Source organism: Sceloporus occidentalis, unplaced genomic scaffold, assembly GCF_023333645.1.
Source record: "Sceloporus occidentalis isolate IW3139 unplaced genomic scaffold, rSceOcc1.0.p SCAF_243, whole genome shotgun sequence".
NCBI classification, from domain to species: Eukaryota; Metazoa; Chordata; class Lepidosauria; order Squamata; family Phrynosomatidae; genus Sceloporus; species Sceloporus occidentalis.
In genome coordinates this window covers 489,009-505,203 of record NW_028317223.1, presented here as the reverse complement: position 1 = coordinate 505,203, position 16,195 = coordinate 489,009, and the positions used below count along the sequence as shown (strand labels likewise).

General features: G+C 41.1%; 1 protein-coding gene across 1 annotated transcript in view; it reads left to right on the top strand.

The window, feature by feature from the left end:
• The first annotated feature begins 8,297 nt into the window (after positions 1–8,297).
• Positions 8,298–16,195, top strand: part of LOC149276247 (potassium voltage-gated channel subfamily KQT member 1) — a 34,804-nt gene continuing 26,906 nt past the window's right edge. The window contains exon 1 of the mRNA XM_089503815.1: positions 8,298–8,677. Within this exon, the coding sequence (XP_089359941.1) occupies positions 8,298–8,677 (380 nt within the window). The remainder of the gene's footprint in view (positions 8,678–16,195) is intronic.

Sequence of the window (16,195 nt, the reverse complement as noted above, 5' to 3'; positions counted from 1 at the left end):
TGTGAGCGTTGACTAAAATGTACGTGACCAGACTGGATTCCATAATGTGTTTTGCACAAGAGTCGTAATCCTTAAATTTTGCTAAATGTATAATTTAAAAAAAAAAAAAAAAAGGAACCTGTAATCTAATTAACGATTAACATTCTCTGTAGAGAACACAGGGCAGACGTGCAAATGGCTATTTGCACACCCTTACCCTTTATTCTTGCTTCCCCTGTTTCATATGCAAATTAATGACTTCAAACTGCGGTAATAAATTTGCATGCAGGGGCTATTATTAAATACACAACTTCAATGATTAAAATCCCCTCCTACCTCTTATAACGGACGTGTTGCTTGTTACCTTGGCAAATATCGGCTTCTAAGTAAGCGAAAGCCTGCTGAACGCTCAAGATAGGACCAGTGTCTTAACTGTGGCACCATGGCAATCGCCATTACTAGCGTTGCCCCGTTCTGCCCGTGGAGCGGGCTGTAGCCTATATTGAATTGGAGGTATAAAAAGAATGCGTTGCGTAGAATGCCTTACTGCCCGGTCACGGTGCGATATGCCGACATTCTGTTTTCAGGCAAAGCATAACAATGAACATGGACATGTAGCAGAACTGCCCCTGTCCTATAGCTTTAAATCTACTCTCATATTAGGGCTTCATTATATCCTTCGTTTTTCATTATTATTTTTTTTATTTTTAATAAATTACTATGGTAATGGTTAAATACTGACAGTTATATGGGACTTCGGGACAATAGGCCCTGATTTAATATTTCTATATATATATAACATCTGGAAAAAAAAATGATTAAATATCAAAAAAATTATTCTCAAAACGTAGCCCTTTTGCCTTAAAATTTATATATGGAGTGGAAGCAAACTCCTCCTTACACTGGAACGAGGATTAATCCCCGGAAAATCTAGCCCCTTCCTATAAGCATCTGACGGATGAACATTTCGTTTTATTCTGGAAATCTTCTCGCTTGCTTAAGCACAACTACCTCTTAATATTTATAAAAAAATTACCAATTTTTACGGCTAATACTTCACTGAAAGCCCGTGTTTCCAAAGTGGCGTTTAAATTCCGTCGGACGCCAAAGACTCTAGAGAATGGGTTAAATGGCGTTCGGGAGAATTCCGGTAATCACAGGTCCTCGTCCGTCTTCTGCTGTATCGGATGTTGGTTCATTCAGATTTTTGACTGCATTGTAAAGACTTCTGACGACAAATGTTACACTTTCTGATGTTTCCGATTTGATATGTTTAAAGTATGTTTTGTACGAAAGACTTGTGGCACGTGATGATTCAATTAAAAGATTTTTGTTGGGTACGTCGTTTCCTTTCTTTGGGGTGCAGGACGGGAGTCTGTGATGCATGGATGAGGTTTGCTGGCAATGGGGGGTGTGGGGAGGTCTGAAGATGGAAGGGGACAGAACCACAAGCCCACCTTACCAGAAGAGCTATCTTGGGACCCTTCGCTTTGTGACCATGTTGGATCTCTTTTGAAATTAAATAGAGCAGGTCGGAGACCCGCAGACCCGTGCCACGTAGGTGAAAAAATCCCATAACTCTGAGCGCCAACAACGCCATAAAGTTATGGCTGCCGTATATACACGTCCTCAGCCCCATCAGGCTGTATATATCTGCTCTCACAGTGTCCCGTGTAACCGAAACATCTCAAAGCCCTGTATAACTTCTCCCGTGTAACTTGTCGATAACGAGAAGCAGATCTGACCTTTTATCCCTATGACATCAAAACATTAAAAGTGATAATCAGTGACTCGTTGGAATTGTACGCTGCGTATAAATGGTGTATTCAAAAAGAAAACAAAGGTACTTAAAACGCTTTAATTATGTAATTTTTATTATAAATTATATGCTTATGGGAATTTATATATATATATATATATATATATATATATATCTGCAAACTTCACAGGGTAGGCTACCTGGAGCTCACTTTTTCTGGGGGTGTGGCTTTATTCAAGGGGTGGAGCTAGTCCCAGTTTAACCCCAGTTAACCTTTAGCGGGCAGAAACTGGGCAGTGAGTGCGATCAAACAGACGGAGCGCACCCAAGTTCGTCTATATATAATAATATTCTTATTATATTGTCCCAATGTGAGAAATGGGTCTGGGTTCAGGAGGAGAGGGATCTGAGTGATAGGAGTGATGGGCTTCTTGGGAGAAAATATTTCAAGGACGGGTACAAGCTTTCCAGAGGGGAGGAGCATAAATGTTAAAATTCTTGGCCAGTTATACAAAATGCAGCATGCAGGGCCGCGATGGTCGCAAAGAATATGATTACCAGTTAGTGTACACAGCTCAGCGGAGCAGCCTCTGTATAAGACACATAGGGGTCTGTTCACTAAAGGGTGGTTTTAACTCTCGCTTCGCTGTTCATTATGAAGGGCCAATACTGGCAAGATTCTTCAGTGCAAAGCTCTGTACAATACCTGTACAATGTATAATTCAATGGGTGGGGAGTCTGAAGAAATCTCACTGATATACCTATACATTATACAGGGCCAGTCAAGCGCTTCCTGCGACAGAACCTCACAGAGGCTGGCCCTTCACGACGTATAGGAGGCCTTTGGTCAATAGACCCCAAGGGGTTGACAACACAACTCTCCCTTTAGTGAATAAACCCCTTTCTGCGGTATATGAACTAACCTTGTACTCCCTGGTGACCTAGTGAAAGTCTGTGCCTGTCTCTGAATAGACTGCATGTCCTCTCTCACGCTACCCCCAGTCTCCGAGCGCCGGGATACAGCGTCAAACACCGGCCCGAGAAGCCAGCGAGCTGCGCATGGTGGGAAGAACTGCCCTGCCCAGGTACAGGCCTGGTACAACCGGCGGAGGAGATCACCGATTGCCCCAACCGGCCCTGCGCCTGTATCGTAGCAGCGCATGGACGTCCTGCAACCCGTACACCTTCCTCAGTGCACCGCTGGCTTCTCGCCTATTGATTGTCCACCAACCACATCCGAAAGGATTTAGACTCTTGGGTTTTTATGGTGGCCGTTCCTTGACAAACACGGCCAGTTCCGGCCCGGGTCAGCCCAGGTAGTCTGGCGTGAGTTTAGAGACCCTGCTGCCCCGCGGCAATTCACGAATAATCCGGTATAACCCGATTTAAAAAACTCATCTAATTACAAATAATAATAAATAGAACCAAAAACGTTACGGTACAATTGTAAGCTCTTCGAACAAGAGTGACCAATCTCTTTTTGGATCAACCTTGTGATGTTTGTGGTCTTAAATATGGCACCAGACTTAGAAACCCTCAGGGTTTTTGCCCCAATCTCTGGGGTAGGTTCTCAGGGTCATACAGTCTAGAGCTGACTCCTTCCTATTCTCCCCTGCTCTGATCATATATAAGACTGCTAATTAGTTATTTCGCCCCCAGTATGTTATGGTTGATCTCCCTGCTTGAACGCAGGTGACTCACTTAAAGTGAATCTTTAAATAATGACGCGCTACGGTTTCCATGGGGACTGCTCATTTGGGTAACACATTTGGCGAATCACTACTTAGAATCTTCACTATGGGCTGTTAAAGAGTTAATATTTCAAGAGTCTCCAGGTCTGTATTATACAGATGAAAAAGTTTGGATTTTCCGCCAAATATTAATAAGTCTGATTTATTTAAATTTTTTTTAAAAGGTGGATTTGTTAAATCTGTGAGCGCTCAATCTGATTGGAGGATTTTCTGCTAGCCGGCGGGTGAATAGTTAATCATGCAGGGATCAGAAGAAAATGGGGAGGCTTTTTTTTTTTTTTAAGAAGCAGTCTCAGGTTACAAAATGTTTCATGGCTGCCAGGAGAGCCTTTTGTGTTGTCAAGCTTCCTGTATTACACACACACACAAAATCCCTTTATTACAACATAAAAGGGCACTGTACCTTTAAGAAGCCTCTCAGCAATTAAACTTTCAATTTAAGGTAAGAAAGTCATTTTTTCGTGTTTTTTTTTTCCGCCCCAGCTGGGAGGGAGAGAGAAAGGCAGTGAAATGAAGTAGGAAGTGCCGGGTGGCTGGTGGCTTAAAGTTTACATGGCATCCAAAAGGAAATGTTACGGCTTCCTAGAACGCTTTCCTCTCTAAGGGTCACAGTCATCTTCAAGGAGCTCCAGAGACACGCCGGGGAAGCAGGTGAGATGTTTGGGCCGAGGAACCTCCGAGACCGCAGGCAGGCAGGCAGGCAGGCAGACGGACGGACGGACGGACGGTAACCCCGTTTAGCAGATCTGGCCCGGTGTGCCGCTGTAAGGCTGCCGTGGCTCTAACGCACGGTATAGATACAGGAAATGTTTGCTTGTTTGTTTTCAAACAATAATCAGGATGTTACTTTAACCCCTTAGGTCCCAGAAGCCTTTAACGGAACGGGTTATAGAGCAGGAGTCATAGGTCGGAAGCGCTGCAATTGCGTTGCTCGGTTTGCTTCCATGTGATCATCATCATCATCATCATCATTATTATTATTATTATATTGTTGTTATTATTATTATCTTTTATTTATACAGCGCCAACAATTTCCGCAGCGCTGCTTACAGTCTGTACGTTCAAAGGGTCCGCCGAAAGCAGAACCGACAGACTTAGACGAACCCATGCATTCGGTAAAGAGAGAGGGCTTGGCTCGCAAGCTTACAATCTACAGGATAAAATAATGCTTTTACATAGCACCGTGGAAACTAGACTCCCTTCGGTTGGTTAGCATCATAATGTATCCGGCGCAAACCGGTGGCGCTTTTATTATTATCTTTTACTTAAATAGCGCCGACAATTTCCGCAGCGCTTCACAAAGCTCGTAAGGTCTTGGTGAATGTATAGTGTATGTTATATTAGGTAGGTATAGTGAATGTATAGTGAATGTATAGTGTATGTTCTTTTAGGCAGGTATAGTGTATGTTATATTAGGCAGGTATAGTGTATGTATAGTGTATGTTATATTAGGCAGGTATAGAGTATGTTATATTAGGCAGGTATAGTGTATGTTATATTAGGTATGTATCGTCTATGTTCTATTAGGTAGGTATGGTGAATGTATAGTGTATGTTATATTAGGCAGGTATAGAGTATGTTATATTGGGTATGTATATTAGGTATGTATCGTCTATGTTCTATTAGGTAGGTATAGTGAATGTATAGCGTATGTTATATTAGGCAGGTATAGAGTATGTTATATTATGTACGTATAGTGTATGTTAGGCAGGTATAGTGTATGTTATATTAGGTATGTAAAGTGTATGTTCTATTCGGCAGGTATAGTGTATGTAGAGTGTATGTTATATTAGGCAGGTATAGTGTATGTAGAGTGTATGTTATATTAGGCAGGTATATTGTATGTTATATTAGGTATGTAAAGTGTATGTTCTATTCGGCAGGTATAGTGTATGTAGAGTGTATGTTATATTAGGCAGGTATATTGTATGTTATATTAGGTATGTATATAATAGGATTAATAATGAAATTCTGTAAAACTTCACCAAATACTGGGTGGCATCCTTACGTTGCGATTTTAAGTTCCCGTGTGAATTCAGTATATCTTGGACCAAAGCAATCGTTGTATAAACAAAAAAGTGTTATTTTTGTTATAGCAACATACTAAGCTTTTCTCTTCTCAGTAAGTATCGAGTTGACAAACACCGATATGTGACACTCTGGGCAAATCTCTGTAGAATGCGTTTGAAACATTTAAATATTTAAAGGAGATTTACGGGACAAAAGTTTTATTTTGATGGAGGAGAAATGTTAGAACAACAGGCCATGATCTAAAACTAGAGGGTCAGAGGCTTAGATGGATGTAAGGAAGTATATGCTAATACAATATGCATTAGTTCAGCATTTATGGGATGCACATCGCAGTGATACAATGAGAGACCCTAAATTCTTTAAATACCGAGAAGTAAATTAAAGCACACAGAACCGAGGGGGCGTTCAGAAGGTAACATAGAATTTCATGGCAGGTCAGACCCATTCGGCCCCGTCTAGTCGCCCGTTTTACCCTCCTATAAAGACTCCAACCTTAATCGGTCGTCTCTCCTGCTGTCTGCAGACCCCCCCCAGGCAAACAGCCTCCTGTGTGTATATGTACAGGCCTTTATGTATATGTCACTGGGGGGGGGGGGGGGGTTGATTGATATTATTCATGATTGTTCTCTTTATTTACCTGGATTGGGATTATCAAAACAATTGGCAGCCCCTTAATGACAAAGCCCATGTACGGGCCCACAATGCATTGTGTTTACAATGGGTTTAAGGAACTGACTTGCTTTTCAATCACTATTGTGGCCTTTTGTGGACAGGCTATTGTTAGTATTTATATTGCCCCCCACAAGTTCAAATAGGACTTTATCTGGAAAAAAAAAAATATATATAATTACTAAAAACACTAATAAATAAAAAAAAAAAAAAAAGTTGTCATTCTCATTTTTTTCCAAACACAAGCTTTTAATGTAATATTTTTTAAACATAAGTTTTAAAAAGTCATGTTTTTGTTTACTTTCCCTTTATGTTCAGTATTTTTTATAGAGTGCATATACTATGCTGTTGCTGGTTATGTGGCCACAAGGTGGCGCTGTAAACGTGAATACACTTTTGGTCTGTTAAATATATATATTTTACTGTTCAACAGGCAAAAAGTAGTCAGTTTGCCGTCTTTTTTTTTTTTTTTTTAATACATCTCCCCTATATATGTATGTGCGTGTGTGTGTGATATATATTTCACATACATTTTTAAGGATTGAGCCCTACACATTCCGCACGGATTATCACGCTTCCCCTATTTTTTGGATATCATTTTTCAATACACTCTTTTGTTCTTTAAGAATGAAACGTGTTCGTTGTGACATTCTCCCCTCTATTACTTCTACCCTCTTCCTCTCCAGAACTTGGATTTCATCTCCAGATATGGCGTGAAAGAAGTTAAACAGAAAAAAAAAAAATTCTACATCTCCGGGGCCGCATTGCTATTATTATTATTATTACTATTTATTATTATTTATACGGCGCCATCATATTCCGTAGCGCTGTACAATGAGTAAACAGGACATATGCGCATCGCATAACAATTTTAATTACAGAAACAAGAAATTGGAACCTAAAACATAAATCAACCACCTTATAGTCAAACAAAGTACTAATAATTAAATCCAACCAATCAGAAATTCCAGATTCTGTGATATAATTGCCAAGGGCGGATAATGTAACACGCTTTTCTAAATATGTCTCTACCCCGGGGCTCATGGACTCCTGTTTCTTTTTTCTAGTTTACATCAAAACAGAAAGGAATGTACTCTGCCCCGAGGGGGGTTATTTACTAGTCACAGACTTGGCTTTCTTAAGGTTTAAGTTCTTTCTTCTTCTTCTCTCCATATGTGAAAGTAGACATTTGAGAAACATTAAAGGCAATTAAGTAGCTGATCAGGAAAGACCGAGGGATCTCACTATGTCCGGCTTGGAGGAGAGGCGAGAGAGATGGGGGGATGTGACGGGTTAAATACGTAAAGGGATTCAACAAAGGACAGGAGGGAAGTTTTTTTCAAAGGAGGAGAAATGTTAGAACAGGAGGTCGTTATCTAAAACCAGAGGGTCGGAGGCTTAGGTGGGACGTAAAGACGTTTAACTGTACTGAGAGGGTGGTAGATAAGTGGAACAGCCTCCCAGCAGAAGGGGTAGAGGCTAATACAGTGAGGGAATTTAAACACGCGTGGGATGTGCATATGGCTCAAGACCAACGACTGATTAAGGTTTGCCATCAGAAAAACGGGCAAACCAGATGGCCCGAATAAGTCCGATCTGCCGTCAAGTTCTATGTTTCTTGCTCAGCGTAGAAGTTCCTTCTCTGAATGAAACGTATCCGTATTTTCTATTCCTTTCATTCATTCACACGCTGCTTTAGTAAAAATAAAACCAGAGAGAAAAGGTGGCTTAAGAAAGCAAAGAGTGCCAAACAAACGGGTTGCTGGGAGCGTGAAGTCGCATTGCTTAGCAGATCGGCCCCCGGTCTCTGGTGTGAATGCTGCGTTCGGAGAGGTATAGGAAAGGGCTGCCGCTGTTAACCTTGTGCTGCAGATCCCTCCCTTCTTAAAGCAGTCATCGGGAGGGAGTAGATGTGGGCAGGACCTCAACTCGTGTTTTGTTACTAACCCGAATTTTGTTTCAAACTGTTTCTTATCCAGAATTAAGAAGTTGGCGAGCCGACGGCGAGCGGAGGATCCAGCCAGGTCTGCGGCTCTCTTTTTGTTTTGTTCATGCCGCTTGAAAGCTGCTGAGTGAGGGGAAAGGGGGGGTCGTTTGCTTTATTCCCAATGTCAACCTCTCCAAAGTCAGAACCGAGGAACTGGAAGATTAAGATCGTATCGTCCAAAAAGAACCTTCGGAATAAGCAGACGCCGCTGGAAATGAATGAAAACGCAGCCAACGCGCACTACGAGCCCATCAACTTACCCCCCCAGGCGTTTAACAGCAACGGGCAGCAATCTCAGGAACGCAACGACGCAACTTTCGAGCTCAAACGCGATGTTCTCATTAACACCGAGTCCCCGCGGCCGGCTGTGAACCTGGATCCGAGGGTCTCGATATACAGCGTCCGGCGACCGCTGCTCACTCGCTCCAACGTACAGGGGAGAGTTTATAACTTTTTAGAGCGACCTACAGGATGGAAGTGCTTCGTCTACCACTTCACGGTGTGAGTATCCGCTTTTGTTTTCTATTTTTGCCACCGAGTACCTCAGAGACTAAAAATGGTGAAAAGGGGTCTTTTACGCCCCCCCCCAAGAAAAAAATAAGATGGGTAAAACTGAAATATAAAATTTTATGGCATTTGGACCATCTAGCCTTAATGTAGAGACCTTAATCAGTCGTTGGCCTCGTCTTAAATTCAGGAGGCTTATTCCTATCCTTATGCGTGTTTCAATCCCATCGCTATATTACCCTCTACCACTTTTGCTGGGAGGCTGCCCCAGACCCTCTAAAAAAAAAAAAATAAAAAAAAAATTGTCTTCTGACAACCTATGAATCATAATTTTAACTTTGCTGAATAAGTTTTATACCATAAGAGACATTTTCACCATTTTTCCAGTAGATATAATAAATATATGTATTATTATTTAGATAATGTCCTGTAGGGCTGTACGATTTCATGCGTTACGTGAGATAAAACCCAACAGGGGTCTTGAGCGCCGTAAGGTTATGTGAAAACCGTCTGTCAAAACTGTAAGTACATCGTAAACAAATAAAGTTATTGATGCCACCAAAGCTGTGGCGTTTTTGGGTGAAAAGGCAAAACAATTGGTGTTCATGCTTCCACCATATGTTATGTTGCGTGTAATTAGCAATAGAGTGCGTACTTTATTGATAAATATTGCTCTATTATCTTATACACCCTGAATATGGGGCTTGACGATGGGGTATGACACAGGCCATCCTTAAGATGGCGCTATACATGGTGGCGCCGGTTGGCAATGCTGCGTTTGTTTCGTAATATTTCAACATAAGCCTATATTTTTCTTATATTGTAACTTTTCTCTTTTGTTTATGCCTGCGCAGTGCTGTGTTATAATAAGATTAGTGGAGTTTTGGTTTTCAGGCTGTGGAGAAACAGTATTTACCCCGCTGTAATCCGCTGTGGGCTTTATTTACCAAACTGTGCGTCTGCGTATTAATTTACCAGAATAAGTATTCTGCTTTATGAAAGGGCTGGACCCGTTCGGCCCCATCTCGTCCGCTCGTTTCTCCTGATGTAAAGACTCAAACCTTAATCAGTCGTCGGTCTCAGGAGCCGTACGCCTGTCGAATGCGTGTTTAAGTTCCCTCGCTGTATTAACCTCTACCACTTCTCCTGGGGGGCTGTTCCATTTATCTACCACCCTCTCGGGAAAGTGAAACGTTCTCGCGTTGCATCTGAGAAGGTCTGAGTCGGCCCTGTACTCTGCATAGATTTAGTTATTCGGGACTAAGGTGGCGCTCCTTAACTGGTGGTTTCTCTCTTTGGCTCGGCTACGTTTGTTACTGTGAAAGGACACGCTGTGTTTGATAAATCCACTTACAAAGTGTTTATTTACTATTAGTGGAAACTTCATTAGATACTCTGTGCTGCCAGACTTCTCCGGCCAAATGTTTATGGAACAAAAGTAAATTTAAGGTTTCCCTCCGGAGCTATCGTAAATACCAGGGGGGGGGGGATTGGGTGAGTCTCATGGGCAATAAAAGGGTTAACGGCACTAATGATGGATACAAGCATGGTTTAAGTGCGGACAAGGTGCCTTCAAGATTTACCCTTTGCCTTCGCTGCACATTAATTAATATTTATTCTTGACCGTTTTTTCATGGATGTTGTCTTTTTATATGTTTTAGACAATTATTTCCGATGAATTTGCATTATTTAGCAGCAAAACTGCTGACAATGATTCCTTCCCTGAATAATTCCTTCTCTATCTCTCTGTTGGTCTTTCTTTTTTTCTCTTTTTTTTTTTTTTTTTCTTTTTTTCTTTTTTTCTCTTTTTCTTTTTTTCTCCTGTCTCCTTTTTTTCGCTTTCTATTTTTTGTCTCTCTTCTTTCTCTTTTCCCCGATTTTATCCTATCTTTGCATTAAAGGCCGCTTGGTTGTCCTACTTTTGTATAGAATCCTCATAGCATTGCCTCGACCAGTTTAATACCGTGATTTTATATCAAATTCTGATTAAAATATATGAAGTTTCAAGAAATGAATGCAAATCTAGCAGTAATATAATTGGCATGACAACATATCAATCAAAATGTGACTCTGAGACTAACCTGTACCTAGCCTTCTCACATTTAACTGTATAATGTTAATATGATGTACGCTCGGTTAATGGCGGCGGCCATCTTGCTTTGCTAGTAGATAAAAAACGACAATGCTTCAGCGCTGTTACCGCAATAGTGTAATTATTTTTACATTTGAATTATCAGAAATTGAACAGTTTCTACTTTAGTTCCTGAAAAGCCTATAAAAACCCCAACATGGCTGCGCGTGGCCCTGACTGGAAATAGCTTTGCTTGCGCCTTCCCTGTCAGTCGACCTGCGGAGAGGTCAGGGAACGGGGTGCAAAGTTTTATGAGACCTGCACGAAGGGACACGTTTTCTGCCGCAATTTATGGCTTTTTGTTCATTTTATGAGGTGCAGTGTGAGGCATAATATTCTCCCCGACTGCATCCGACTAAAATATTATTTAACAAATTAGTAGTAAATTTGAGAGGTGATTTGAGAGATTTTGGAGGTAAAAGTAATTTTTTATTTTTTAGTTTTTTTTTTTAGTTTTTGGACAAATTCTTATAAAAAATAATTATTAAATAGATAATTGAGGATTAAAGCCGCTAGCTGGTCTGATAGATGAGCCGATCGCTGTCCATGTCTGCCGCCATTTAATAATAAAGCGTTATCTGGTTCCGTGAAGGTGGGACGTTAATTCGATCGTACACACGCTACTTGGCTATTTTTTATTGTTTATCTCCTCCCTGTCCCGACGTTATGGGGTACATTCATCAGTCGGGGAGTTTACAGAACAACTATTCATTAGTGAAGTTTATAGGATTTCTTGAAAGTCATCCCGCTGATTGAACTATGCCTTACGCTGGGTAATCTCTGTACTTCAGGTTTAACCCCTTATAACGCATCATAAAATTGGTTATTTGAACTCTTAAATCCCAGCATTACAGAATAATTCCCAGCTGAGTTCGGTTAATCGTTGCCCCATTAAATAAAACATTTAGTTCACGCCTCTTGAATTGCCTTCGCCGAAGGAAAGAACTGTTTAGAGCATTATTTGCTCATTTTGATTTTAAATTAGCCTTAACATCATTTGATGCGTATGCGAGAGACGTTACCTGGGGTCGGATTAAATCACTCACATGGTGCACTACAAATCGGAATTGTAACCGGTTAACGCTGTCACAAAACCTTATTATTTGGATAGTTGTTTTGGAGCTGGGTGGCCAGTGGATTAACGCGACTCTCGTTGTGATTTCCGTATAGCCATTTACCTATTTTTAGGAAGCTATAGATTTTGTATTACATGATTGAGTTTTAATGGACCATTGACTCATTCATTTGGGGTATATTCACTGAATGGAGAGTTGTGTTTCAGCTCCTTGACTACACGATTCATTATGAAGGTCCAATCCCAGTGAGGTTCTGTGCTGGAAGAGCTTGGCTGAACCTGTATAATGTCACCTCTATCATAAGATAGACTTGGGTAACTCGGTAATACAGTTTTTCAGTATACAGTATTGTTTTTAAAACGGTAGAGCTTGGGATTGGATTTAATGGTTTTTTTTAAAAGCTAAATTAATGGCAAAATGCCCACTTACCTTCAGAGTAAAATATATACACATAACTGATGACCAATGTCCATAACTGGGATCTTCTGAGCTCCGGCTTCCCGGAGCCTTCCCTTGCGGGACGTGGCCAGGACTGCCCACCGACCTTGGTCGGCAATTTCACTGGCATTTTGCCTGAACACCCTTGAGCCAATTTTACTGGCATCACACCGCTTTTAGGCTAAGAAACGTTTGCTTGTACATACCGTGCATTGTTGCAAATGTCAGGTAACGTAAATGATATGGAACCTGTGGCCGGCGACCGTTTATTTACGTGGATACCACGTTCATCGGGCCCCTCAGAGACTGATTTTTCCTTTCATTTCGAAACAAATGCAATTTCCAGTCCGTTTTAAGTTTTGCGATAAGCAGAAACAAAAGTCAGGGTCAGACTTTAAGTGAAGTTGGAATGTATTTGTCCCGACCTGTATTTAGTCCGATACAATTGTATGTTTTCCTAGAGCTACAGCTGAAAAGGCAGTCAAGGTGAAAACTATTCATACTCTCTCGCTCAGAATTGGTTGGTAACCTTGAGTAAAACAGTTTATACCCCAAATGTTATTGTCGATGTGAAAGAATGATCATTCTGTCCGCCGTGTCCGGGGTACCGGCGGGATTTATTATTCAGTAGTTAAATCAGTGAGTGTCTCCTCATCCATCGAGTGATACATTATCCAGGGCCATTCCAAAATAATGCCCCAGCGGGGACAAGGGTAAGTTACAATCATATCCAATGGTTACCGATGTATTAGATGTGTTGCCAGATCCAGCCAATTGCTTTAAAGGTGACTAAGCATGACATCAATTTGCATTGGTGAACCGTGTGTAATGTGAATAATAAGAATTACAATGGATAGGAGATCTAGTAATAGGAGTGGTTCTGAGTGGAAAGGAACATCTATGATTGGTGAGAATAACTGTCAGTCAATTTCTTTGACTGCTCACCTTTGGGAATTGGAGAGAACCACTGCCCATCATGTATATGGAATTCTACTGGACTATGTGGGTGATGTCATGCTTTGGATATGATTGTTCCCTCCCCGAATCCGTGATGTCACTAACAAAGGAGATATAAGGCCAAACAGTCTCCATTTTGGAAGCCATTAGCCCAGACCTCTGATGAAGCTCTGAGGAGCGAAACATGTCAGGGGGGCTACTTGTCTGAGTTTTTAATTAGCCTCTGTCACTGGTCATAATTGAATTATTTCTGTTGTTAGGACTGCAGCCATCAACAGTATGTACGAGCTAATATTAGTGTTACACAGCTTATGTTACTGTGACGTATACCTTTTATAGTAGGACTGGTGACACTGGTTTTTAAAAATCTTTTTTTTGGTTATACCTTTTAATAAACATATTAATAAAAGTCATGTTTTAGGGTGGGGTTATAATAAGGGTATTTTTTGATCCCGGGAACGGGATTGGTTTATTTGTAATTATCCAGGGCCAGCTCAGCCCTTAAAGCTCTCGAGTTTGCTAGGCTCATCATAATGAATAGCGAAGTGAAGGAGTGGAAACCATAATTCATAACTCTCCGTTTAGTGAATAAACCACTTTGTTACATAGCTTTGGGTCTCCTTTTTTTGCAGTTCTAATTTGAAACCAAAGGAAGCGATTTAGAGACTTTCCGAAAAACTGTGGCTTTTTTTTTTTTTTTTCTTTTTTCTTTTTTTCCATTTAATTTTGCTGTTTAAAACGTAAATGGGATTTTGTGCTTAAATCCGTTCTATCACCGAGGCTGGTAAGTGCGTTCATCATCTAGCCCTATTATCGCCGTCATGATTTCCTCTCGTCTAAATTTAGGTCTTGGCTGAATTTTTTCAGTTCTGTTTCTGAAATTTCTCTTTTCACTAAAGTGCATCTGCTGCTCTTCCAGAGGAGAAACTTTTATCACACTTCCTCCAAGGCGACGGCTCCGACGTCACACACTTTTTGTTTTGGAACCTTATCCGGAAAATCCGTCTATCCTTTTATACCCCTTGATGTGTTAAAAATCCTCTCGCATATCCTACTCTCTCCGCTTCCAGGGTGTGTATACAATGGAGTGAGTTAAAGTAACATAACATGACGCAATTTTTGCACGGTGAAAGAAATGGACATGTTGAGTATTCTATTTTTTATTTTTTTTGGACAAGGCTATTAATTTATTATAATTTTGCCAGCCCTGTACTATGCGAATTGATTCTGTATGCCTGCATACGTTTGCTATTTCAAATTTCTTATACTGGTTACGTGATCATTTTGGAAACACTTTGGATTTACTCTACCCCCATTACTATTCCAGATAGGGGAGGAATGACATAAATGCTTCTTCCTGTGTGGACCATGAGCTAGGCTTTGTGGAGCAGCATGTTGCCCATGCGTACGAGCTGCCACCGTGCTTTGTCTCTATCACTACTTATAGTCTTCAACATTGGCGGCCTGGCGATGACGGGGTGGACCTGGCACTTTAAAGCCAGCTGCTGCCTGATAGCATAAGTGCGGCCCATGGCTGGATATGCATAGTGCCTGGTTAATGAGCTGCAGGTGTGGCAGCTCGGTAAGTGGGCATCTGTAAGTGTCTTTTCTTTCCAGGAAGACACCAATATCTAATTGAAAGAGCGTAATTTACTATCTGGCCATGAATCTTTATGAAGTCACAGTCCAGCTCTTGTTTAGTGTCCTGAAAACTAATGTTGGGTTGCCCTGGTCGCTGTACTCCTCCTTCTCAACGATGCCGATATGAAGAACATGACTTGATGACGCCATTTATTTACAGGCTATTCCAGAACGTAGCATACAACCAAAACCCAACACTTTCAATTGAAGTCCTTCAGGACATGAAAGCCGCTGTTTATATAGCGCGCTTCCTGCTCCTCGTTAGGGCACGGCAGGCAGCGACCATCAACACCTCTGGAATAATTGCAGGATTTCCTCTGCCAATCAAGCCGGGATAGAACATGTTTGCGTTGGTTGGATACCAAAGATCACAGAAACCCTTAGAAGAATCTGTGTCGGTTAATTAGTCTAATTGACAGGACTCTATCAATGCTTTGTGTCCTGAATTACGGAATTATGTCATTTGTAAAGCATTTTTACAGACTAAGCATGTTTTAAGATGCTGTCCCGCTCAGACAAAACATTAACTGCGCTCTTTAGGAGGTTAAGCAACACGTTTTAGGAGATCTGTCCTTTTTATTCTTTCATCTGATGGTTTATTTGCATAAAAGCAACAAAGTAACATTTAAGAAGCTTTTTTCCCAGATTTAATGAAAATTAGCAGCGCTGACATCCAAGCCTACAATACTTCAAATAAACATGAGGCTTTGGTACTGTATCGTAGCCAAAGCTTATAAGCTCATCTGTCACGTCAAGAAAGATGGTAGGCTTTATATACCAAACCCATTCAACCTTTGTAGGGAAGCCAGTCCATCGGTGCCTGCTTCTACCTAACTGATGTCCTTCCTTCTTTCTTCTTGTATCTTTTGAAGTGGTTTGATGCACCAAGTCCTTGGACTTCTTGCTTTTTGTATGTATGTGTTTTGTATTAGAAGCCAGGTAAGTGAGATTAAACATAATGTTCAAATCTCAGGCGGAGCTCGCTGATAACTCTTCTGGGTATTTTATTTTTTTAAAGGGTCTCAAAGGCTAACTCGGCTGCTTTCCACAATGGAAACTCACCAAGGCCAGTCACGTCCTCCATACCCTGGAAAGTTACAGTTACTAGCCTCAGTAAGGAGTTGTCGAAACCCATGCACCGAAAATGTCAAAGAAATTCAATTTCTCAAATGTCTGTAATTCCCAAGCGCTCCTCTTTGAGACCCAATTCCCCTGTCTCTTTCATCACCTGATGCCCCTCTTTTCTAGGCCATGAAGTTATAACAATGT